Source organism: Castanea sativa, chromosome 12 (genome assembly GCF_040712315.1).
Source record: "Castanea sativa cultivar Marrone di Chiusa Pesio chromosome 12, ASM4071231v1".
Taxonomy (NCBI): Eukaryota; Viridiplantae; Streptophyta; class Magnoliopsida; order Fagales; family Fagaceae; genus Castanea; species Castanea sativa.
Window position 1 is genome coordinate 24,666,921 of NC_134024.1, and position 27,149 is coordinate 24,694,069.

The following is a 27,149-nucleotide window of genomic DNA, read 5'->3' on the forward strand; positions in this document are numbered from 1 at the left end:
GCGATGCACGAGATAGTTTAACAAAATTAAATTGTGGCACATCAATATAACAAAATGGTAGAAGAATTAAGAATATTTGTGGAAAGATTCCTCTAATATACGAATACCTATAAGCAAATGTATTAAGAGAATACAATTTGACTGAAGAGCGATAGAAGTAACTCATACTAAATATTAATTATCAAAAAAATTCTTGTATTTAAATATCTTACATATTATAACGATGACAATAGATTAAATCAATCACATATAAGTGGAAAGTCTTGTGCCACTAATTAAGTTTGAAGCTCATAAACATGAACAACCTTCATATCATCAAGTTTTATATTGATTGGGGCATTCAAGGCCTTGGTAATATCAATGCAACATTGTGGAGAACTCCCCGCACTTGAATTGTGCTCCATATAAGCCTATTAAAAATTACCTCTCGATGCTGCTGGTTGTATTGCATTGGTTTGGAGATTTCAAGTTTCAACCTTCAACAAAATAAGAAAAAATAACATCTATCTGAATATAAAATTGGGTCAAAACAAATATAATATTAAGTCATGAAGTTAGAAAAATAAAATTTTAGAACAAAATTTTCAAGCTTAAAAATAAATGTGATTGTCCTTTTGTCCAACTTAATTTTGTCATAAAATATCCCTTTTTAAAAAGGACAATATTTAACGTTGTCCACTATTCAAATTTATGTAGTTTGACTAATTTAGATATCCTAGTTCTATATCCAACCAAGAACCATAAAGAAAGGTAAAGGGAGGAATGGTGAATTAAATGAAGAAAAATGAAGGTCTCTAGAATAAGTCAAACTCGTATCAATAGCAAGCATCACCTCCAACCTAAACATTAGAGCCCTTATGTTTGGAATTTGGGCAGTTTATAGGAATGAACAATCAGATATTTATTAGTGTTGTACTCTCAATTACAATGATTAACTTATCATGCATGAATGTGTTTTTGGAGTGGTCTCATACCCTTGGGCGCTGTAGTTTTTTTTTTTTTTGAGGTCTTTGGGGTTTACAATGGGTACACAGTCATGAGGCCTCTCCTAAATTTTCAATAATACCCAAAGATCAAGGCACTGTCGTGGGCTTTCAAGTGTGAAATCATAATTTCAGCTATAATACTTAAGCTTGTAACTTTTATATAGATGCAGAATCATTCCTTTTTTTGTTTTGTTAGTCGTAGAATCATTACTTATCTTTTGCATAATTGGATGCCAAAATGCATAAATCACAATGTGATTTGATTTAGGTCTTTTATTTATTATGTTTGATAAAACATGTATTTTAGTGCTCAATGTTTGTTTTGTAATTAGAAACTCTTCTCAAAATAGTTTGTGAATTCAAGTATATCTTATGTTTCCAAGAATGTAATTGGAACACATAAATAACATTAAATCTCATGCTTAAACATTATGTCCCTGTTTAATCATAGTTACCTACAAAACCATTCAATCTTTAACTTGTATAATGGCCAATTTTGGGTATCACATCTTCTACCTAATAAATAACAAACCCCAAATAAGAAATTTGGGCAACAACAAACCAATGTCTCCAAGACATTTATTCAAGAAAAGATTGATGTGAACATTGTAATGGAAATGGGAAATATAATAATGTAAAAAAAAAAAAAATACATCTAAGCAACCCAATTTTAAGATTTTAGCATTTGGTTTATTTTCAAATATTCTAAAAAGATTAAACATACTAAAAGAAAAAAATACTAACCAAATAGGATCAAGCTCTTAACTCTTCCAATTAGCAAGTAATAGTTTGTCAGTGCCACCCTCCTCTTGAAATCAACATAGGTAAATAAGCATATCTATAAATAGGAGAATTTGTGCAAAAGGAAAGGTAGGCTAATATGAAAACTATTGTAACTAATTAAATAATTCACCAAATTTAGACCCTGAGCCTCACATTTGGTAACATAAAAAATCATGACAGCATTAAAATGTAGGTCCATAGTAGAATTTTATGTGTTGTACTGTCTTGAAACAGTTGTTTGTGGAATCTTTTTAAATTCATATAAAAGCTATTTTTAGTGTGTTATAGAGTTGATCATGTGTGGTTCCTTGTTGCTATGTTGCTGCACTATTCACAGGTTGCTGCTCTATTCATAGGTTGCTGCTCTGTAGGGAAATTACCACAAAATTTCCAACCTGTGAGAAACAAAAAATAGAGAAAACACACGCCAAAGAAAAAATAATCACACGCACAAGACAGTATTTACGTGGTTCGGCAATTTGCCTACGTCCACAGAGTTGCAGGGATTTTACTATTATTAGAGAAAAAATACAAAGTGCGACTATAGTCTTTTTCTCTCTCACACGACAACAACAGAAAACCCTAATCACCAAAATAACGTTTTTTCTATATCCTGTGCACAGGTCGAGTCTTCAACTGGATCAAACACAACTAAACTCCATAAAGCCCAACAAATCTCTCACTTGGAGACTAGTTCAATCACCAACATCTGCCGCTATCTTCCAAAAACAATCCCTCATCCCTGCAACTCATCCTCCTCTCCTCAAACCAGAAGACCAACTAAAGCTGCACACAGCTTTAGCTTCTCAATAGTGACACCCTTAGTCAACATGTCTACTGGGTTTTTAGATCCACAAATCTTCTCAAGTATTACCAGCTTATCTTCAAAATGGTACTGGATAAAGTGGTATTTTGTTTGTATATGCTTCGACTTTGAATGAAAAGCTGAATTTTTAGCAAGAAAAATTGCACTCTGACTGTCACTATGTAGAATGCCTATCTCTTGCTTCTTACCCAATTCATCTAATAAGCCATGTAGCCAAATCATCTCTGTTCCAGCTTCAGTTGCTGCAACATACTCAGCTTCTGTAGTAGACAAAGTAACAATCTTTTGCAAATTTGAGGCCCAAGATATAGTTGTACCACCTAGAGTAAATACAAACCCAGTAGTACTCTTTCTACTATCAATATCACCAGCAAAATTAGCATCTACATAACCCTACAGTTTCAAACTTGCATCTGTGAAGCAAAGACATGTATTTGATGAACCCCTCAAATATCTCAGAATCCACTTGATTGTCTCCCAATGCTGCTCACAACTCCCACTGCATGTGCAATGTTTGACCTTGTACACACCATAGCATACATCAAGTTGCCAATAGCTGATGCATAGGGCACCTTGCTCATATAGTACCTTTCTTTTTCTATATTCGGTGACTATTCTTTGCTTAGTTTGAAATGACTACTCAAGGGTGTGCTCACTGGTTTAGCTTCATTCATATTGAATCTGCTAAAAACTTCTTTCATATATTGTGAAAGCTTTAATGTACCATTAGCCTTGTCTCTAATGATTCTCATACCAAGGATTTGCTTTGCAGCTCTCAAATCCTTCATTGCAAATTGTTTTGACAATTGCTTCTTCAGATTATTAATCTCCTCAATGCTAGTCCCTGCAATAAGTATATCATCCACATACAACAGTAAAATGATGTAAGAATTGTCAAAAAACTTAACATAGCAACAGTGATCATCTTCACATTTCTTGAACTCAATTCTATGCATAAAATTGTCAAATTTCTTGTACTACTGTCTAGGAGCTTGTTTTAGGCCATACAAGCTCTTTCTTAGTTTGCAGACTAGATTCTCTTGTCCTTGAACAATGAACCCTTTTGGCTGAATCATGTAAATGTCTTCCTCCAAGTCATCATGAAGGAATGCTGTCTTCACATCTAATTGTTCAAGATGTAAATTTTCTGTAGCCACTATTCCTAGTACCAGTCTAATTATTGACATCTTCACAACTGGAGAAAACATATCTGAGTAGTCAATGCCCTTCTTCTACTGGAACCCTTTAACAACTAATCTAGCCTTGTAACGTTTGTTACCATCATGCTCATTCTTTATTCTGTATACCCACTTGTTGTGTAAAGCCTTCTTTCCTACTGGCAATTCAGTCAATTTCCATGTCTGATTCCCCGATAAGGAATCCATCTCATCATTCATGGCTAACTCCCACTTGCTTGAATTCTCATCTTGCAAGGCTTCATCATAACACTCTAGCTCACCACCATCAGTTAACAGGAGATAATTTAGAGCGGGTGAATAATGCTGTGGAGGTCTAATGGTCTTGGAGGATCTGCGGACTTCAACTACAAGTGTACTCTAATTTACTTGTGAATCTACATACTCCTTATCTTCTTCATCCATTTTTTGGACAGTACTTTTAGTCAATTTATCTAAGTTGACAAACTCAGATTTATTTTGATCTATCCCTGTAACATTTGGCACTACATTTGACCTGTCCTTATACATAACTTGTTCATTAAATATCACATTTCTACTTTTGATGATTTTCCTGTTTTGTTCATCCCAAAACCTATAGCCAAATTTCTCATCACCATAGTCAATGAAAAAACATACTTTAGACTTTGCATCAAGTTTACTATGAGTATCAGAATCAATATGAACATAAGAAACATAACCAAAAACTTTTAAATGGGAAAACTTACCTCTTTATCACTCCAAACATCCTCAGGAAGTTTGAACTCCATAGGAACTGATGGTCCTTGGTTTATCAAGTAAGCTGCAATGCTAACAGCATCAACCTAAAAAGTTTTTGGTAGTCCAGCATGTAACCTCATACTTCTAGCACGCTCGTTGAGAGTCCTGTTCATGTGCTCAGCCACACCATTCAATTGTGGTGTCCCAGGAATGGTTTTCTCCATCCTAATTCCTTGTGCAACACAATATTCACTGAACCCTTCATCTATGTACTCTCCTCCATTATCTGGCCTCAAATATTTTACTTTCAAACTTGTTTCTGTCTCAACCATGGCCTTCCACTTCTTAAAAGTTTCAAATACATTAGATTCATTTTTCAGAAAATAAACTCATACCTTTTTGCTTGAGTCATCAATGAAAGTGATGTAGTACCTTGAACCTCCAAGGGATGCAACCGGAGAAGGGCCCCACAAATCAGTGTGTACTAACTCCAATTTCTCAGCCTTCGGTGTTCTACCAGTTTTCAAGAAGCTCACATTTTTTCTACTTTCCTAAGATGTAGCTTTCACACATGTCAAAATCAATGGACTTCAATTTTGGTAGTTTTCCTTTTGACAGCAGCATCTTCATCCTTTCCTCACTCATGTGACCAAGTCTGCGGTGCCATAGGCTTGTATCAGTTTTGCTTAAGCAATTGCAACTGTGTCTCTTGGACTTGAGGTCATATAGAGAGCGCCGATCTTCTTTCTACGAGCCAATACTCTAGCTCCCTTTGTAACCTTCCAAGTCCCACCAACAAATAGTATTGCATGCCCTTCAAATTATTCCTCAAGTCAGGAATATGTCGAACCTTTTCCAATAACCAAATAGACCCATTAGGCAACAATATCTGGATGTTTCCCATACCCACAACATCTAAGGTTGTATCATCAGCCAAATACACCTTACCAAAATCATCTGCAGCATAATTCTACTGCAAGAACCAATCATCAAGTGGACTATCTACTGCAAGAAGTAATGCATCCTGTACCTTTTCTGTTACAACATTAGCAGAATCATCTTCATTCTTCTTCTTAGGAATTTTGCATTGCCTCTTAAAGTGACCTGTTTTCCCATAGTTCCAGCATCGTACTTGTTGGCCTGATCTAGATTTACTTTTGTTTCGATTAGATTTTCTAGATTTTGATCTTCCCTAATTTGAATTTCTTGCATTACCTCTGCCTCTTGACTCAAGGTTTAGGGCAAAGTCAGATCCTGAGGTTTCACCTGCATCTCTTTTGCGAATCTCCTCAGCCAGAATTAAATCTTGTATGTCATTATACTTTAGCTTTTCTTTTCTTGGGGAATTGTTTATTGCCATCCTCATTGCATCTCAGCTGTTTGACAAAGAAGCCAAAAAAATCAGTGCACGAATTTCATCATCAAAATCAATTTCTATAGAAGATAATTGATTTGTGATAGTGTTGAATTCATTTAGATGTTGTGCTCCTGATGCATTCTCTGCCATCTTCAGATTGAACAGTTTCTTCATCAGATGCATCTTGTTGTTTGCTGATGGCTTTTCATACATTCCAGACAAAGCCTTCATCAGATCTATTGCGGTCTTCTCCTTTACAACATTGTGTGCAACAGACCTAGACAGCGTTAACCTAATAACTCCCAGTACTTGTCTGTCAAGAAGAGTCCGTTCCTCATTCTTCATAGTCGCATGTTTTGTCCCCAAAAGAAGCAGGTGCAATTTCTTCCCATAGAGATAATCTTCAATTTGCATCCTGCAATACACAAAGTCTATGCCATCGAACTTTTCTATTCCAGACGCCTTTCCTACTTCCTTTGCCATTGCTCCCACTTAAACCTAACCCTAGGCTCTGATACCAGTTGTAGGGAAATTACCACGAAATTCCCAACCTGTGAGAAACAGAAAATAGAGAAAACACACGCTAAAGAAAAAATAATCACACGTACAAGATAGTATTTATGTGGTTCGGCAATTTGCCTACATCCATGGAGTTGCAGGGATTTCAATATTATTAGGGAAAAAATACAAAGTGCGGCTACAGTCTTTTTCTCTCTCACACGAAAACAACAACTAAAAACCCTAATCACCCTGTTGGCCCAAGCCTCCGCTCTATGGACTAAGCTTCAAAAAATCTCCATTAAAAAATCACGCAACATTATTCGGGTTAGGTCGGGTAGTCAACTGAATCAAACACAATTAGGTTCCACAAAGCCCAATATGCTCTGCACCTAGTCTAGTGCTAGTGTATTAGTAATTTGGCCATCTAAGTCAACTACCTGGCTAATATACTTATTGTGGGTCCAAATGTTAACACCAAAACAAAAACAAAAAAAACAAAACCAAAAACAACAAAAAACAAAGCGTCAAAAATACCAAATTGTAATTAGCCCATCAACTTTTTTTTTTTCTCAACAAAGGATAGTAATCAAATTACACCACCTAAGCACACAACAGAAACCATAAAAGCTAGCAAAATAAAAATTGTACGAAATAGTTCTGAAGTTAAACTATATTCTAACTTTGTATAGCTTATACATACCATCAAGTGCTTTAATCCGTCCAAAAGTCTTTCATAAAGCTCTCAGGTCCTTTCAAACTCATCCTCTAATATTTCGAAATTAACGTATGCCTGTTATTAAACAAACAAGAAAAGAGAAAAAAAATTAATGGTAATAGAATTCTTTTACAATACAACAGAATCAAGGGCAATTATATAAAACAATCCTAAAGAGATTTTTTTTTTGAATTAATAGCTTTCTCTTTTTGTTTTCCTAAACTTTGTGTTTTTTCAGATTTAATAAGCTCAATTACTTATAATAATTAAAAATCTTCATTTACACATAGCTAAACAATTACAAAAATACAATTAAACAAGCAATTAAGCTAAGCTAAACCAAATCTGCTAAAAAAAACCTAGATAGCAAAATAATAACTTGAAACTTAAACACATGAAAGCAAAGAACATTAAGGCAAAAGTTGTAGGATTATTGTCTCCAAGTTGCTTAAGATCTTGAGGGCTGAGAGGCTCTTCAATACTACCTTCACAGCCCCACTACCAAATACATCCATATCCACAATATATGAGGGCCATAACTTTGATAACGATCCCATGTAAAATTTGGAGCAAAGAAGGAATTTGAGTGAATGGAATTATAGAAACTCAAATTTTAGCACAAAATCAAAGTAAAACAATGCTATTAGTCTTAAATTATTAGTACCTTCTTGATGAGAAGCAAATGTAAAAGCCATAGAAACAATTAGAGATCACCAAAACAGTCAAACAATTAAAGTAATGGGATCTTCATTTTAGATAAATTTCTAATGAGAGAGGGGATATGTTTTGCATAGGGTCATTCTACCGTACCCCCAAAAAAAACATGGGGGTATGGTACCCACCTATCTCTGAGTCGTTAATTTATTTTGGTTTTGATTTTGACCATTGATATAATTTTAAGGGTTTTTGGTTACCGGTGAAACCGGTTTTATATATAAACAAAAAATTAAAACATTCTTTTCAGCCCTTTCTCCTGTCTCATCGTTTGCTCCTCGCATCGTTTTCTCATCGTTTGCTTCTTCTCTTCCATTCTAAATCGGCGGCGACACCCACAATCTTCAGGTTCTCTGTTTCCATCTCAATCTCCAACTTTTATTGACTATTCTTTCTTCTGGGTTCAACTAATCACTGTGAAAATTTAGGGTTTATATTGGGTTTTTCATTATACCACGTTTGGTTGCTGAAAAAAAAAGGTAGGAATCGAAGAAATTAAAGTTAGGTTTTTTTCTTTATCTGGGTCTTATAAAAGCAGTAATATGAATGTCCACTTAATTTTGCCCAACAAACAGTTTTGGAGAATAAGGCGTTAAAGACAGGAATTTTTCTTAATGCTATATATATTATATTGTGCTTAACTATATATTTTTGTTCTGTATATCTTTTGGTTCCATTCATTCACATAGATTCTCTCTTTGTGTTTTTGTGTGTTTGTTTTTGTGGGTTTTAATGTTTTTTCAGTGACAGAAAAATTTGGTAGTTATGGTCTTCTGGGTTTGGTAATCTCAAAGAGTCTTACATTTGTATCCCTAGCTCGTGTGTGAGCTACTGGATTTAACCACCATGTCTCAGACTAACTAGGAAGCTGATAAAATGAGAGTTCTTTTTCACTCTTCCCCTACATTTTTGTTCTTGTTGTTGCATTATTCTATCTGGGTTTCTCTTTTCTTATCATTCTATGGCTTTCCTTTGCTGTTTTCTGTTTGATTTGGGTTATGGGTTTCTAAGATTTTCTGGGTTTTTTCTCCTTTTTTTTTTTTTTTGTATAAATTATTTTGATTCAAGTTGTGCTCTTTAGTTTTGTGCTAATTTGTGTGTGTGTGTATGTGTAAATTTGCATGTGTTGTATTTGTATCTTTTCTGTACTTTAGGGTTTGTGTTTTTCTGTTATTTAATGGAGTTAAATTTGTGCAATAAGTGATTTAGTATTTTTATTTTTATTTTTTATGTTTGTGGCTGTAACATTGGGGTTCCTGGACTGAAATTGTCTAATGATACCACAGTTTCTTTGTACGCTTTCTATAATCTCTATTTCGTATTTAATCTTGGGTTATTGTTGTTTTGAGCTATTGTTCTTTGTAAAAGTTCTAATTTTTCTTCCCCTAATATTCATGACCCAGACAATATGTTCTTGCTACTTCTAAATTACAGGTTAGATGTGTATATCCATGATTATTTAGTAAAGAGGGATTTAAAGGCTTCTAAGCAGGCTTTTCAAGTTTGAAGGGAAAGTATCATCTGATCTGTTGGTGAGTATATTAGAACAAGATGTTGGGATGCAAAGACAAGTTTCATTTCTGAGAGACTCTTTTTTCTTCATCTCTTTTAAACCTTTTTAATTGGTTTACATTTTTGGAACATGGGTTACAGCTATTGACGCCCCTGGAGGTTTTCTCTTTGAGTGGTGGTCAGTATTTTGGGATATATTTATTGCTTGAACTAATGAGAAGCGCTCAGAGGTTGCTGCATCTTACATTGAGGTTGGTTAAGAATATTTTATTTTCTTGGACATTCTCCTTTAGTATTTGTTTTGTTTTGACAATGATTGTACAAGAGAGGAGGAAATGCGATAACTACCTAGTAAAGCAAGAGAATAAATAAACTTGCGGTTCAAAGACATAGAACTTTTCTATCATGCATTTTCCAAATTGTTTCATCTAAAGACACTTATCCTTTCAAGAAAGTATGGATTTTGAGCTTCCCATGCAGAATCAACTTGAGCTCTTATGTGGCATTAATTATGGGAAATTATTGATTCTCTTTCCATCTCTAGTTTAGTTGGTGTAAAACAAAATTATTTATTAAGATTTGTTTGAAAAACGTTAGTTCTGATCTCACTCTTAGATGTTTATACTTTGGAATCCTGGATATCAGCTAACTTTGTGATTTGCTAATTCTAAAATTGCTTGTTTTATTCCTGTGACTGGTGTAACACATTTATAGTTATCATGGCCTTTCTGGTATTTATCTTTTTCTTTGTCTCACATCCTGGAAATCAAAACTAATACGCCGTTGCTCTGTCTGCTTTTGGAAGTACGTAACTTGGTATCATCTATTATAATTATTGCTAACTGTATCTTGCATTTGTCCTTGACTGTGACAAGAATTTAGAATCAGAAATGAAGGTTTCTCTTTCTCCATGCTTAGCCTTTAGTTTTTCTTTTCCTTTCTGCAACAAGAGTTCATCTCCCTCGAAGAAAAACCTGTGTTAGGTGTTTCTCTTGCTTGACTGGTTTATATTTTTGCATTGCTCATTGACAGTTGAGTGAATGACAGAATTCTTCTTAAAGAAACTAAATCATGTTATCTCCTTTACATGTCCTTATGTTAGATGTTTCCTGCCAAGATGTTTGTAGCTAAACTGATTGGCACCTCCTAGTGTTTTCAACGGACACATATAGAGTTCAAATCTTTTGCCCCCAACTATCGAATTATCAAAAATAGATGTGCCCTGATTGTTCCTTTCCTTTGATTTCTCTTTTTCCTTGGTACATATGAGGTGAATCTTTGGCTTATTTAAGGGGCGGGGTTGTGAGTTTGAAGATCAGTTGCACATCTTCAGTGATAGTCATTTCCCATAGGTAGCCATTTAAGAACTTTGATTTGCTGACGTAGAATTAGTATGCCAATCTTTGTGGAAATCACTTATTCTTTCTGCAAAACTGTCAAATGGCATAAAGTTCCTAGCTGGAAACATGGTATAGGAGGGTAGCCTATTTTGACATTATAATTGTTACGAATTTTTTTAATGCTACAAATACAATTAAAAATAATGTGTACAGCATGCCATTCCTATGGAAAAATATATGAATTCTCCCCCAGTACTTTTGGGGGGAAGCTGCACCAGACAAACACATTCTTGCATTATTCTCGTCATCAATTTTTACTACTTGATGTATCGAGTCAAAGCTTATGGAATTATGAAAATGCAGACGCGATTGATTAAAGAAAGGGAGCAGCGGCGGCAACCTCAACAACCACAACATCAACAACATCAACGGCAACGGCAACGGCGAAGAAGCGGCATATGCGGATGCGGCGGATCACATTGCGAGAGGCATGCCCAACAACACGGCGGCAACAACGGCAACGGCAACGGCAACGGCAACGGCAAAAACAACAACAACAACAACAACAACAACAACTGGCAACCTCAAAAAGAAATGCACTACATGAAATACTCGGTTCAGTGGTAAAAAGACTGTAGAACTTCAACGAATTTTAATCCAAATAGAGAGTAATGCAAACATTGTGGGAGCTAAACAAAGGACACTGATGACAGGAAAGGGTGTAAAAGAATTAACCAGAAAATGTCAGTCAAACAAAAGTTACAAATTGATTAAATCTGGGGACAATATCCGTTCCAGTCTAAAGAAAATGAATGGTGATGGCCAACGAATGAGGAGGTGACGTTTGGGCTAAAGCCCATTGGCAAGTAAATCCTACGGTTCCCAAAAGAACCTAGAAGCTAAAGGCAATTTTTATTGATAATAAAAAGTAAGGTTGTCTTACGATAATGCCATAATCTTCTTCTATTAGAAGACAAAACCTAGACCCCCAAAAATTTTAATGACCTTTGATTCAAACTAATCGTAACCATACTTTTATATATATATATATATATATATATATATATATTTTTTTTTATTTTATTATCAATAAGGAAGTAAAAATTTCATTGAACAGAAAAAAAAGATAAAAGCAGTATACAGAAAGTATACTAAAGAAAAAAGAAATGGAGAAAATAAATATATAAAGGGACAGCAAATCAGAACCACAATCTTGTGGAGGAGAGAAGCCTAGTTCCAGACAAACAGGTCGCTCAATAATTGCATTTTGAGCTTGGCAACCAAAGAATCTTTCTGCTCGTCTGCTGTGTTTTAACAACAGTTTTCTGCTCGTTAGGCTTTTGTGGAGAGTTGTTTTTGATAGAAAACAAGTATTGAAGTTGAAAGAATATGGATATACATTAATTGATTCTTTTAATACACCAGTATATGACAAACATGGTACATTTTCATATATACATTATGCTTAAAACAAAGACAAAGTTGGTGCCAGTATCAAGATTTGAGATCTGTATTCCCAAATTGAGATTTGACGCAAGAGCTTATCCTGTTCCAGAGTGAGAACTTGGATCCAAAGAAACACACACTCAATGATTTTCTTGACCCATCTCTCACAAATTCCAACTCCTAGGCAATGTTGTAGTTAATGCTTTCACCATCATCAAGAAGGGGTAATGCAAGTGAACCTTGTGTCTCCAGGTTTTTGATCGGCATAAACTTGCCTGAGTATCTCTGCAATACTTCTAGGATCACTTATTTTCTGCCAACTGAAATTTTATTAAATAATAACATTCCCATTTACGATGGTTACTGATCTTATATGCGATGCACTGGTGCTCATAGGTTTAAGACATGACAAGCTGACTTGGAAATACAGGAATATATATCCAAAAATGGACACCATGTGATGTAAAAGATCAGTTAAATATTTTTGCTAGTCTAGGAGATGTTATTGGGTGAGGCAGAAATCTCCAGAAAGGAGTTGCATTAAGCAATGTAACACCTTTCACCAAATGAGGGTTGGATGCTATACGATATGAGCATGGAACCGTCAAATGTGAGAAAAAAAATAAGGGAACTATCAAATGTGACAAAAGAACTGACACATGATGTTGGAACCGCACAATATAAGGATGGAACCGTCAAATGTGAGGAAAAAAGTAAGGAAACCACCAACTGTGAGAAAAGAATTTTTACATGTGATATTGGAAATGTACAATGTAAGGACGGAACCGTCAAATGTGAGAAAAAAAGTAAGAAAACCACCAACTGTAAAAAAAGAATTATCGCATGTGATGTTGAAATTGCACAATATGAGGATGGAACCATCAAGTGTAAGAAAAAAAGTAAGGGAAACATCTAATGTGACAAAATAACTGTCATATGTGATGTTGGAATCGCACAATATGAGGATAGAACCGTCAAATGTGAGAAAAAAAAGAAAGGAAACCACCAAATATGAGAAAAGAACTGTTAAATGTGATGTTGGAATTGCACAATGTGAGGATGAAACCGTCAAATGTGAGAAAAAAGTAAGGGAACCACCAAATGTGAGAAAAGAACTGTCACATGTGATGTTGGAACTGTACAATGTGAGGATGAAACCGTCAAATGTGAGAAAAAAAGTGAGAGAACCACCCAATGTGACAAAAGAACTGTCATATGTGATGTTAGAATCGCACAAATTGAGGATGGAACCGTCAAATGTGAGAAAAAAGTAAGGAAACTACCAACTGTGAGAAAAGAATTGTCACATGTGATATTCAAATTGCACAATGTGAGGATGAAACCGTCAAGTGTGAGAAAAAAGTAAGGGATCCATCCAATGTGACAAAAGAATTGTCATATATGATGTTGGAACTGCACAATGTGAGGATGTAACTTCAAGTGTGAGAAAAAAATAAGGGAACCACCAAATGTGAGAAAAGAACTGTCACATGTGATGTTGGAACTGCACAATGTGAGGATGGACCGTCAAGTGTGAGAAGAAAAGTAAGGGAACCACTCAATGTGACAAAAGAACTGTCGTATGTGATGGAACTGCATAATGTAACGATGAAATCGTCAAATGTGAGAAAAAAAAAGAGTAAGGAAACCACCAAATGTGAGAAAAGAACTGATACATATAATGTTGGAACTGCACAATGTGAGGATGAAACTGTTAAGTGTGAGAAAAAAGTAAGGGAATCATCCAATGTGACAAAAGAACTGTTATATATGATGTTGGAACTGTACAATGTGAAGATGGAACCGTCAAGTGTGAGAAAAAAATAAGGGAATTACCAAATGTGAAAAAAGAACTGTCACATATGATGTTGGAACTACACAATGTGAGGATAGAATCGTCAAGTGTGAGAAAAAAGAAAGAGAACCACCTAATGTGACAAAAGAACTGTCATATGTGTTGTTGGAACTGCACAATGTGAGGATGAAACCGTCAAATGTAAGAAAAAAAGTAAGGGAACTACCAAATGTGAGAAAAGAACTGTCACATGTGATGTTGGAACTGCACAATGTGACGATGGAACCGTCAAATGTGAGAAAAAATTAAGGGAATCACCAAATGTGAGAAAAGAACTGTCACATGTGATGTTAGAACTATACAATGTGAGGATGGAATCGTCAAATGTGATAAAAAAGTAAGAGAACTACTAAATGTGAGAAAAGAAATGTCACATGTGATATTGGAACGGCATAATATATAAACGAAACCGTCAAATGTGAGAAAAAAGTAACCTAACGTAATAGGTTACCTATTAGTGGATACCATACCCCTTTTTTTGAGAGGGGTACCGTAGAATTCTTTGCTGAAAATTGACAATAATAAGTAACAGGAAAAAAAACTTTAAAAAAAAAAAAAGGACAAAACAAATCAGAGTGGGTGAGACGTGCATTATGTGTACAGTGAAGTAGTGAACAGACACCTGCAACACTAGACATGGACTGGGGTCAGCGATTGGAGGCAAGTTGGAATGCGACCATAAAGTTTTTCTTCGAATTTTAAGTTTTGTAAGTAAAACATTATGCAAAAAATAAAAATAAAAATATTTATCAAAAGTAAATAATATCTAATTTGTATGAAATTTGATATGCCTATAAAAAAAAATTACGATTCAACGGTTAATTTTTCAAAACGATTGAATTCTTTCTTCAAAACCTTGTCCCCTGAGTGTGCCCTCATCTGTACCATTTTGTCACTGTTTTCACTACACTTTTCCAGCGGGATCAGTGGGATGAAAGCAAACAAAAACAACCAGTGGAGCAGGTTTTGAATTTGAAACATGGAGACGTGTTTCAAATTGAAAAAAAAAAAAACTTCTTCATTTCTGTTTGATTTCACAACTAAGATTTATTACCTGATATTTTCCATCTCTTAAAATCTTCACTAACTTTCTTTGTTTTCTAATTTTCCAAAGCCATCAAAAACAGAGAGAGAATGATATTTTTTTTACCCATTTTCCTAAACAAACCCTGTACATTACACCACTAAGGCATGAGAGAATGCATATGTGGTTGGATCTGGACCCTACACTTGGAATGACTGTGAACAAAGGAAGAGGAAGCATTGGCTGAAAGATTCTATTCTTGGTCCGTGCTAAAGGCATGACTACTTTGGAAAGGAAGTAAGATATGCATCTGACATAGTACTTAAATACACACAAAAAAGGAGATAATGACTTTCTAAGGTCAACAACTATAGGGACACTCCTTATTGGTTAAATGCATGCTGGACTACTTTAAAGATGTGTATCATTCACAGTACTCCTGATATCCCTCTCAATGTCCAGGACTTGTTTTTCAAGCAGCAGCAAAGTCACCTACCCACAGGTCTTAGTGCCACGTTGGCGCAATCTCCATCCTATAGTCAGCTTTCCATATCACAGTTATGGAAAGTTAGAAAACAAGGTCTCTCTTTAAGGAAGAACACCCTTATTGTACAAGAGCGACCTATTTTCCCCACATAATACAAATTTGAACAGAGCAATAACATTCAATTCTTGCTCAAACCATGGTTTTTCATCCATTTTCCTAGGGTTTTCCACGTACATCTTATTTCCTTTTTACGTTTTTGCTATCACTTTCATCATCTTCTCTAACATGTGTCATGTCAAAGTTAGCATTTTTGTCACTTACAAGCTTTTTCATGTAAATGTATTGTTAGATAACTTATTTTATTCCTTCATATAAGCTCAAATTTAACTTGCACATACAAAACCCAAACCCTAAGTTTTTCTTATATAGTTTGTGTTTGTTCGGCGTATGCTCATGATTATTTGGTTATAAATTTGCTTTTAATTGTAGTGGTGTTGTTCTAATGCTCAATTTAATAATAATGAAAAGAAAATTTGTCCAACCCATGGGTCCAACCGACCCAAGCCAATCTACGTGGGTTGGGTTAGGTTGAGTTGAACCCTTATGATGGGTTTGGGTTGGATTTTTTTTAACCCACCATGGTGGGTTGGGTTGAAAAAACTTCTTAACCCAACCCATGCACACCCCTAATTAAGGGTATCTCGGTCTTTGTTAAGTTTCTAAGGGTATTTTTAGATATTCTCTATGTATAGGGACCATTATGGTCATTTTCTTCTTTAAGGGTATTATGGTCATTTTTTTTGTAAGGGTAGTTTGGTCATATTTTAGTTTCGTGGTTATTTTAGTAATTTATTTAGATTTTATGGTAATTTCGGTAGGAAACTTTAGTTTCGTGCTTAGCAATTCAATTATACAATGGCAACAATTGAAGGCAAAAATAATGATGCCATGGCCAAGACAAGTCAGTTCGAAACTTCAATTTTTTTTTCCATTACACAAGAAATTTTTTTTTTTCCAGAAACCAAACCCAAATACAGGCTGGGCTTTATTGAAACAAGGAAAAAAACATCAAGAAACATCACCCAAAACTAGAGGGGCAAAATCCTCAGGACAATCCTCTAACCAAACTTGTAAATCACACCCTACTTTAGCATGTTTGGCCAAGGCATTTGCTACTTTATTACATGACCAAGGAACAAAACAAAAATCAGAGAAATATAAAAGAGAAGCTTAGGCTAGAATGTCATCGACTATGTGACCATACAAGGATTGGTTGGCCGATCCATTAGAAATAGCGTTGATGATTACTGCTACATCACCTTCAAAAATCACTTCGTGTAGCCCAATTTCAATAGCAAATTGTACAGCTCACCTACAAGCTAGAGCTTCAACCATTGCCACGGATTGGGGGAGTGGGACTCACATTGACAAAGCGCCTATGACCGCGGCATTGGTGTCTCGAATTATCACGCCCAAACTAGCTGAGTCAGTGCTTTTGAATAGAGCTCTGTCGAAGTTGACTTTGTATCGTGGCCGTGTTGGGACAAACCATTTAGGCTGGACTGGATTCCGGACTAGGACTGGTGCATCATTGTGAGCCTCAAGGAAGTCTTGCAAGATTCTGGCAGCTTCAGGGAAGACCTGGTTCAGTGGCATTAACATCACTATGATGAATCTCCCTCAAGACGACACAACATACAAATAAATTAGATTAACATCACTTCAAATTTCTAACATATATTTTCTCAAACATCTTCAGTGCATTTCACAACTCAAACCACAGTAGTAACATAGGGAATGAGAAAAAACTGATCCACTGTAACAAACTTCAAACTGAGAGATTTTTATCAAGCTAAGAATCATAGTTTTGTTTCAGTGAAAGAAACTAAGGAATAAAAAATGGATACTCTTAGGCAAAGAAATCAAGATCAGAAGAAAAAATCAAAGATCTAGTATCAACATTTCCAAAATACCAAAGCCAATAGACCCATACACACAACAATTACAAGAAAACCCATTTTCATTCAATCACAATAGATTCGGCCATATTGCAAAGCCCTAATTTTCAAACTCAAGCAAAACCATCAAGCTTTACACTCAACAAGAAAACCCATTAATCAAGCTAATAAAAAAAAAATCCAATTTCCATACACATAGCATCACAGTTTTGGCATAAAAATCCAAAAAAAAAGGGGTAGAATACAGAGAGATGAACTAAAACTCTATGAGGCATTTCAACAAACATCTTCAACGCTCACGCAAAAACCAGCTTTAAAAATGCCAATAGTAACAGTTATTGCTAATTCCAGAAATCCAAACAAGAAAACCCATTCATCAAGCTACAAAATGTTAGTCATAAAACAAAATCTCATCCCTCTCACCCCAAAATTAGTGGGCAAACAAGAGGAAAAAAAAACCCACATAGAAAAGAAAATAAATTAAGGAGAAAGAGAGGGTACCCGATGACCACTAGCGTTGGTGACGTTGTTGAGAAACCGCTAGAGATGGTGGTGTCGGGGCAAGCAAAATCTTGGTCACGGCTAGACTTGAGAGAACGAGAAGAAAGAGGGACCTTAAGAGAGGAGAAGGTTAGACCGGCAAGCACCGCCGGTGGTGGTCGGTGGGCCTCGGAGGCTTCCAGTTGTAGCCATGGTTATGGAGATTAAACTTGTTGGAATAGAAAAAAGTTTTGATAATTGGATTTGGTGAATCTGAAGACAATAGAAAGGGGAGAGGTGAAGAAAGGTAGCCCAACACTAGGTGAGACACGGATCGATGACGTGGCAACTAGTTACAACTGTTGGATTAAATTAAAGGTTGAGATTATGAATCCAATTTTTCTTATACGAAAGTACAGAATGGTGGTACTACTCAATAGGGAATTCCATAAAAGTGCACTGACATGTGATATTGGTGTTGCATAATGTGATGATAGTACCTTTAAATGTGAGAAAAAAATAAGAGAATTATGAATGTGATAAAAGTAGTGGCGGAGCTAGGATTTTAGTCTAGAGGGGGCAAAATTAAAAGATGATATTAAAAGTGAAATTTATCTAATAAACATTAATCAACAATAATAACAAAATAAATAAAAATTGTAAGCAAATATGAATATAATTCATATTATTAAAATAAATAAACAAAAACAACCAATTCATAGCTACTAAAAAATTTACAAACTGATGGAGTAAATATATGATTAGTGTTACTTAAAAAATATAATGAATAAATGTTTGAAATTATTTTTTATGATTGGTGACATGCTAATTTGTAAGACATAAGTAGTAAAATTTGTAATATCTCTAGCATCATTTAAAGATAAAATGCTGTGAAAAGTATCATAAATAGTAACAATGATGTAAATAATGATATAAAAAAAAATAGTGAAATAGGTGGTTTGGTCACTTTCAAGTTTCAACAAGTAGAAGCTTTTTTTTTTTTTTTTTTTTTTTTTTTTTTTTTTTTTACGTGACTACTAATACAAAAAAAAAAAAAAAAATTAGGAGTCAAGCGGGGTAGGTGCCCCCCCTCACCCCCTCTGGCTCCACCAGTGGATAAAAGTACAGTCACATGTGATGTTGATATTATGTAATGTGAGGCTGGTACTATAAAATGTGAGAAAAAAAACAAGAGAATCACCGAACGTGATAAAAGTACAGTCACATGTGATGTTAGTATAGTCATATGTGATGTTGGTATTACGAAATGTGAGACTGGTACTATAAAATGTGATAAAAAAAATAAGGGAACCATCAAATATAACAAAAAAAATAGTCACAGGTAATGTTGGTACTACGCAATGTGAGAATGATACCATAAAATGTGAGAAAAAAAATAAGGGAACTACCAAATGTGACAAAAGTGCAGTCACGTGTGATGTTGATACTGCGCAATGTGAGGATGATACCATAAAATGTGAGAAAAAAATAACAGAACCATCGAATGTGACAAAAGTATAGTCACATGTGATGTTTGTACTGCATAATGTGAGAATGTTACTATAAAATGTGAGAAAGAAAATAAGGAAACCATTGAATGTGACAAAATTACAATAAAATATGATGTTGGTACTACACAATGTGAGGATGGTACCATAAAATGTGAGAAAAAATAAGGGAACCACCGAATGTAACAAAAGTATAGTCACATGTAATGTTGGTACTGCGTAATGTGAGGATGGTATTATAAAATGTAAGAAAAAAAATAAGGGAACCATCGAATGTGACAAAAGTACAGTCACATGTGATGTTGGTACTGCGTAATGTGAAGATGATACCATCAAATGTGAGAAAAAAATAAAGGAACCATCAAATGTGACAAAAATACAGTCACATGTGATATTGGTACTACACAATGTGAGGATGGTACCATCAAATGTGAGAAAAAATAAAGGAACCATCGAATGTGACAAAAGTATAATCACATGTGATGATGGTACTGCGTAATGTGAGGATGGTACTATAAAATATAAGAAAAAAAAATAAGGGAACCATCGAATGTGACAATAGTACAGTCACATGTGATGTTGGTACTGCGCAATGTGAAGATGATACCATCAAATGTGAGAATAAAAATAAAGGAACCATCGAATGTGACAAAAATACAGTCACATGTGATATTGGTACTACACAATGTGAGAATGGTACCATCAAATGTGAGAAAAAAATAAAGGAACCATCGAATGTGATAAAAGTATAATCACATGTGATGACGGTACTGCGCAATGTGAGGATGGTACCATCAAATGTGAGAAAAAAAAATGGAACCTTCGAATGTGACAAAAGTACAGTCACATGTGATGTTGGTACTGCACAATGTGAAGATGATACTATTAAATGTGAGAAAAAATAAGGGAACTACCGAATGTGACAAAAGTACAGTTACATGTGATATTAGTACTATATAATATGAGGATGGTACCATCAAATGTGATATTTTGGTAACCTGGTATAGCAGGTTGACTACTAATGGGTACCATACCCCCAAAAAAAAAGGGGGGGGGGGGTACGCTAGAATTACCCGTTTTGCATATAGTGTAAATCTAAATTTGGCTTTTAAAAATAAAATGTTAAAAAATAAAAATAAAATATTGATGATGTGGAAAATCTATGAGAGTTGCAAAGCTGATGGGCAACCTTCTTCGGAAATACAATTAAAAAACCCAACAATAAAAAATTCAGACCCATTCCAAAGACTCAAGATGAATAGACCATAAAGAGGTAGAGCTCCAATTAAAAACTATCCATAGCACAACACAAAAGAGGCGGTAACAAAATGTAGGGAATAAAAAACATCAAGCAAAAGAATAAAGCACAAAACAAACTAGGATTAAGAGATAGCTCAACTGAATCACCCAGCTTTTGTTAGTATTTATATACCGTGAGGAGGGGAGGAATGAAGATAGAGAGGTTGCCGTTAGAAGGTGGGGAAGGGGAGGAACTAAATTTGCGTGAGAAATAAAAGGCGGGAAAGTGGAAGGAACTAAATCTGACACGGTGAAACAAAACGTGGGGAGACTGGAATTTTAAACCATGCAACAAAAGGGAAGGAAATACAGAAAGTTGTAACTGTGATTTTCAAAGGGTTTTCCATGGAAATACAGAAAGTTGTAACCGTGATTTTCAAATGGTTTTTGGTTGAAAATGATTGGGTTTTGGCTTTATGGTGGAATTAAATTTATCTGAAGTGGGCTGGTGGAATTAAATTTATAAGAAGTGGGTTTTATGGTAGAGATAATCTAGATTATTTTAATTTTATTAGTATTTTAGAATTGTAGGACAAATTTAGAAAATAGGATGGGAATGACATGGTCGTTGACATAACTTAACGTGAGCGTAACAATATTAAAGACCATGCTTCAGCTAGTATTTTATATATATATATATATAATATAAATTTGATAATTAATGAGTATAAAGGTATTATAGTAATTGTTTTAATTTTATAGCATAAGATGCATTTGTGGGCCCCAAAAAAAACTCACTCCATGAATCTCCCTCTTTCTTTCCTTCCTCAACCGAACAAGAGAAACCTAATTTTTTTTCTCCTTATCTTTCCTTTCTCTCTCCCTTCCACTGATCCAAACACAGTGTTAAGTTTGCAACAGTTGTTAATTTCATCTCTCATTTTGAAATGGTTGTTAGTATTAGGAATATCCCCTAAAGAAGCACCTAGGCTTGCTCTTTTTTCTCCTAATTTTTAATATTAAAAATGCTATTACTAGTTTTTTTAGTAAAATATAAAATACTTTAATTCTTTTTCTTTTCCCTCCTTCACCGTTGGCCACACTATCCCTTTGTCGCAACCAAAGCTCTACCTATCTTTTTTTGGATTCCCAAAGCTCTTCCTATCTACTTGATCTCTATCGTACTCTCTCATTTCTCCACCGAACCTGACTCTCATCCCTCATGAAATGATCAGAACACGGTCATCCAAAAAATAGAAAAAAAGAAAAGATATTTCCAACTAAGATATCAATGGTTCTAATAACCCCCTCTTATTTTCCAACTATGGAATTATTAATATAAAAAAAAACTCACAAAAGATTAATTGCAAGATCATATTGATTATTGAGATGAAAAATAAATATATCATGCCGAAGGGTCTGAAACAGAAGTTTTATTGAACAACAGTGCATGAGGAAAAGCTCAATGCATTAAAGTTACTTTAAAAGAGTACATTATAAGACCCACTTACATTGCAGAAATCTCCCCCAACTGCTCTCAACTTTATTATACACTATTCTGGTTCACCATTTTCCAGCCACACTGCCACACGATTAATTAATTACCACAAGCTGTTTGTTTATTTATTTTGTAGCTAATTACATAAGCCAAAGACTATAAACATTGAAAGCGTAACGCAACATCAGCTGTCAAACATCGAAATCAGACAAGCGCCATGTTTTCTTTTTTACATTCGCATCTTCTCTCCAGTAGCTTAACATGAAAGAAAGAGGGGAACTTAATCATTGACCACTCTGTTCAAAAGCAATTGCAGATAATACTGGCATTGCTCACAAAATGCAGTCCGTTCTTGCAGGCAATCTCCTGAAAAAATTCATTAGTATTGAGGGAAGCCATCTACGACGTCGTAACCTAGGATGCCTCAACACATAAAATCCCGTGAGAAGGGCCACAACTTTGAATGGTGTAACATAAACAACAATGGCAGCTACCAGATGGATTATCATACATAGCACTGTCGCTCTTGGGTCTCGCCAGCTCAACAAAGATAGAAGCCTCTCCCCTAGACTAGCCACTTCGTCAACCTTCATTTGAATCTTCACAGCAATATTTCTCAAACGATCATATCTCTTCCTTACAAGGTCGTAAGACCGGGAAGTTGGAAATGTATCAAATTCTTCATCAAGTTCATCAGGACTTACAGATTCAGCATAAGAAAGGCAGAAGCCTACGTGAGGAGGATGCCTTGGCCTCTTTATATAATACCAAGCCCCAATCAAGAAAGGGCAGAGGAAAATGGCGGGTAAGATTAGCTCTGGATAGATGACTAGCATTGTGTACATTATGTGAATCAATATGGTTGTGTTGGGGTTTTTCCATTTGTGAATCCCGTCATACCATTTTCCTAAGGCGATTAACCCACCCAAAACGCCCATAACCCTGAAAAAGTTCACTTTGCTCTTCCTCATACTCCACACAGGTAAGTCCACATCCAATATATACTCTACTACCTCTTTCCCCAGTGGTGGCTCAGTCAGACTCAACCTCATCGATATAATTTGAGTTGCATAGTGCCTCAAGCAATCAAGCTGAGAAAAACGTATTGGATGAATATAGTGCATTTTTGGAAGAAGTGGCTGTGAGTACGTGTGCATCATATTAAGCAATGAGGAGCAAGTGAACCTCACAGCCAAATGAATTTCACCCATCTTTTTCACCCCACTGGGGTCTAGAACTACAAGTGGATACAAGTGTGTGTAAACACGATTAGTTTCAAGGGTGGAAAGACGAATCCTTACCTTCCCAATTCTCGAGTCTCTTAGCCCACGAGACTTATCTCCTCCATGCTGACAGTTATCAAACACCCCAATTGTAATAACTGTACAAGGATCAAACACCTCCCAGCTATATTGCTCATTCCACTTGGGATTAGAGCTATTAATATTCGTCCTTGTTCTGACCCATTTCTCACCGTACTTTGCCACACAATAAGCATCTGTTGTTCCTTCCTCATCTTTTGTCTTCATCGGTGCAAGCTCCCTAGCCTCCAAAATCCCTAATTCGAGTACCCCAATCTTGGGCCTCCTCAACGCTTTAGCTGTTGGTCTAAAGTCGCTGCAATAGTTTGTTGATTCGTCCAAAACATGATAACCACCTTCCAAGCAGATCCTCACAAGAATCCTGCTGGGAATCTTGGTTTCCTCCACCTGATCCCCTTCTATGAGGACATGCTGCTCAAGATCATACCATTTACTGTTCCTAGCTTTAGATTAATCCAACCTCCAATCCACATTCATAAAGGAAATTATACACCTCCCCAGAAGTTCATCCTTGTTAGGTGCAACTCTGTCTTCAACACTTAAAATCAACGGCTCCTCAAACGGTTCCGCCACTACAAACATTAAATCCTCATTCCAAAAGGGATTAACAGTCCTGATCTGAGAAATTCTGCTTTTTAAAACCTGATTTCCGAGTTGAGCTTTCACAAACACTTCAGGGGACCTACGCTTATCACTTGGTTGCAAATCATTAGCTTCAATTACATTGACCCTTAAATAGGAAAGCTTAGGGGAGAAGTACACCCTGGAACGAATATTGGCATGACCATCAGTTCCGATAACTCCAACTGCATCTGAACACCATGCTTCAGAAAATGCTTCATCAGCTTGAGTACCTATCCAAACAGCCAACTTCACCTCTCCTTCAACTTTTTTTCCCCTATTATCCTCCAAACTATACCACAGTGGCACCAATGGATTATCTGGAGGAAACCGTTTCGGAACGTCTTTCAGATGAAACAAAACCCGACCCATGAAATCATTACTTGCATGTACAATATCTCTATCCTTCACAGTAACATGAACTAGCGAAGACTGAAGGTGATCTATCAAGAAAGCGAACACCTGATTCCACTTTGGATTCGAATTCTTCTCAATATGGGCAGTCTTGTAATTTCCAACCCGAACTTCCACGTAAGGGTCACAAGTACCGTTGACATCTTTTTCAGGCAAGTCCTTGGCCCCGACAACCTGGACATAGAGATAACCAATCTGTTTAACCAGCTCATAGCCAGTGACCTTTTCCCCTCCAAGATTGGGGTTGGTCTCTTGCAACGAAAACTCTGTTGATGGTGTGAGGTTCTGCATCTTTTGGTTTCAAAAGCGAAGACGCCAAACGGCAAAGAACTGAAAGTTGAAGATGAAGAGTTTGATGTTATAGAAGGACCTTAGTTTCAATTAGTATTTCAAAGGTGATTATAAAAAAATAAAAAAAAAGTATTTCAAAGGTAAATCTAAGGCATCAGAAAAAAAAAAAAGGGTCAATTAGCCAATGCCTAATACTAAACTTAAAAAGTGATTTACAACTTATATATCCCGTAAAATCAAGATATCATAATATATTCAATTAAAAAAAAAAACAAAGTATAATACTAATACTAATCACTGAAGTTAATAATATTAAAAAGAAACCCTCAAATCTATAACCTAAACCAATAACAGATAGATAAGAGATTTTTTTTTTTTTTTTTTGAAAAAGCAAATCTTCGAAGAGTAAGATTTTGAAAACTGAACTGGAAATGAAAATAGATAAAAAGAAAAACGCAGAGTATAATCAAAAGGTTTTAATCTAGGAAAAAAATTAATAAAACCTGAGGGTGGAGAACAAAGACATTCAATTGCAGTGTTTCGTGGCTGAGAAAACGCTGGAAATATCGACAAAGCGCAATTGGGTATTTTTTTTTTCAATAAAAAAAATACTAGTGTTTGTTTGATTGAAAATTTGAAAGTAGATGAAAGGGTAAGACTGCATTAATTTTGCACGTGTCTGTCTTCGACTTTGTCTCATAGAAAAAAACTTGATCAGTCCCGGAGCATTAATGGAGATGAGCTGTCCTACACCTAACACCGGTCCCATCCTTTATATGAGAGTAATCCTGGTCCTGTTCTTCAAATAAGAATCCATCTTGCTTTCACCGTCTTCTTCTTCTCCAATAAGATCTAGATTACTAACTCAAGATCTAAAAATAGAAAATAAAACACAAGCTTAGAGGAAGATATGGAGGTTGATCATTTCTTCCAGCAAAAAGAAAAGGAAATTGATCATTTCAGTCATGAGCACCGGTTGACCCTTGTTGAAAGTGAGAAACAAATTTCACAAGAGTACAGGAAGATGAATGTTATATGCAAAGCGTGCCAGAAATTCTGCTCCGTTCCACTCTACGCTTGCACCCAGACCCAGTGCTCATTTTATCTGCACAAATCATGCGCCGAGTTCCCAACAGAGTTCCAAAATCCCTTTCACCCACATGGACCTCTCATTCTACTCTTCGACGCGGATATATCTTTTCCCTGCGGAGCTTGTTTTAAAAGTTGCGACGGCTTTTACTTCCACTGTGAGGTATGTAATTTTGACCTGCATGTTGATTGTGCTTTTCTAATGCCCACTGTAGAAGAAGAACAACAACAGCAAGGCTGTAAGCAACTAAAACACACCACCCACATGCATCCACTGGTACTGGTTGAAAAGAAGTATGAGGTAGTCAATCGTGTTAAATGCCTTGTATGTGGGGAACATTGCTTCGGTCCTTGCTATGGCTGTGACCCTTGTGGCGTCTTTCTTCACCAACCATGTGCTGAACTCCAGTACCCACAAAAAATAGAGAGCTTTACTCACGCATGCCCTCTGGCCCTGCAGACTCGTGTCCATTCCTTTTGCTGCCAAGCCTGTGACACTTGTATGATGAGCATTTCTTACCACTGTGAGCAGTGCTGGTTTGATATTGATGTTGAATGCGCCTTATTAAGGAGCATAAAATCTGATGACGGAAAGCAAATTAAACATATCAACCACAGGCATCCCTTGTCTCTCATTGAGAAATTTGGTGATACTGACCAAGTTTATTGCTACGCTTGTGGGAAAGGCTCCTTAGGAACAACCTACTACGTATGCAACAAATATGAAGGGGAATTTTCACTCCATGAATCCTGTGCTGATTCTGCTCCGAGGATCTATGACTACCTCCACCCAGACCACCCTCTATCCCTGCTTCTTAGGCCAACCAATACAACCCCAGTCAGATTTCGATGCAATGCGTGCCGTGGCGATTGCTGTGACTTAACCTACCGATGTGACCTCTGTGATTTTAACATGCATGAGAAATGCACTGGACAAGTTCCCACTATAAAATACCAAAGTGACAAACACCTTCTCTTATTGGTGCCAAAGATGGGGGGCTGAAGCTAAGTGCAATGCCTGTGAAAGCACCTGTGATTCTTCAATAATCCGTTGTCTTCAGTGCAATTTCAATCTCCATGTTCAATGTGGTCCATTACCATATACCATCAAACATAAATGTCATATAGATGATCTCACCCTTGTAGAATCCCCTGTTGAAGATGAGTCAGATGATGAATTCTACTGTGATGTTTGCGAGGAAGATAGAAATCCAAAATTACCCATTTACTATTGTGCAGGTTGTCAATTTGTAGCTGAGGTCTCATGTGTGATCTCCGAGGTATGCTC

General features: G+C 35.9%; 1 protein-coding gene and 1 pseudogene across 1 annotated transcript; one reads left to right on the forward strand and one right to left on the reverse strand.

The window, feature by feature from the left end:
- Positions 1–22,456: 22,456 nt before the first annotated feature.
- LOC142620410 (FT-interacting protein 3-like) lies at positions 22,457–24,772 on the reverse strand (annotated as a pseudogene).
- Positions 24,773–25,682: 910 nt separating this feature from the next.
- LOC142620412 (uncharacterized) lies at positions 25,683–26,864 on the forward strand. The gene has a single exon (XM_075793781.1). The coding sequence runs from the start codon at positions 25,683–25,685 to the stop codon at positions 26,862–26,864; it is 1,182 nt and encodes a 393-aa protein (XP_075649896.1).
- The last annotated feature ends 285 nt before the right edge of the window (positions 26,865–27,149 follow it).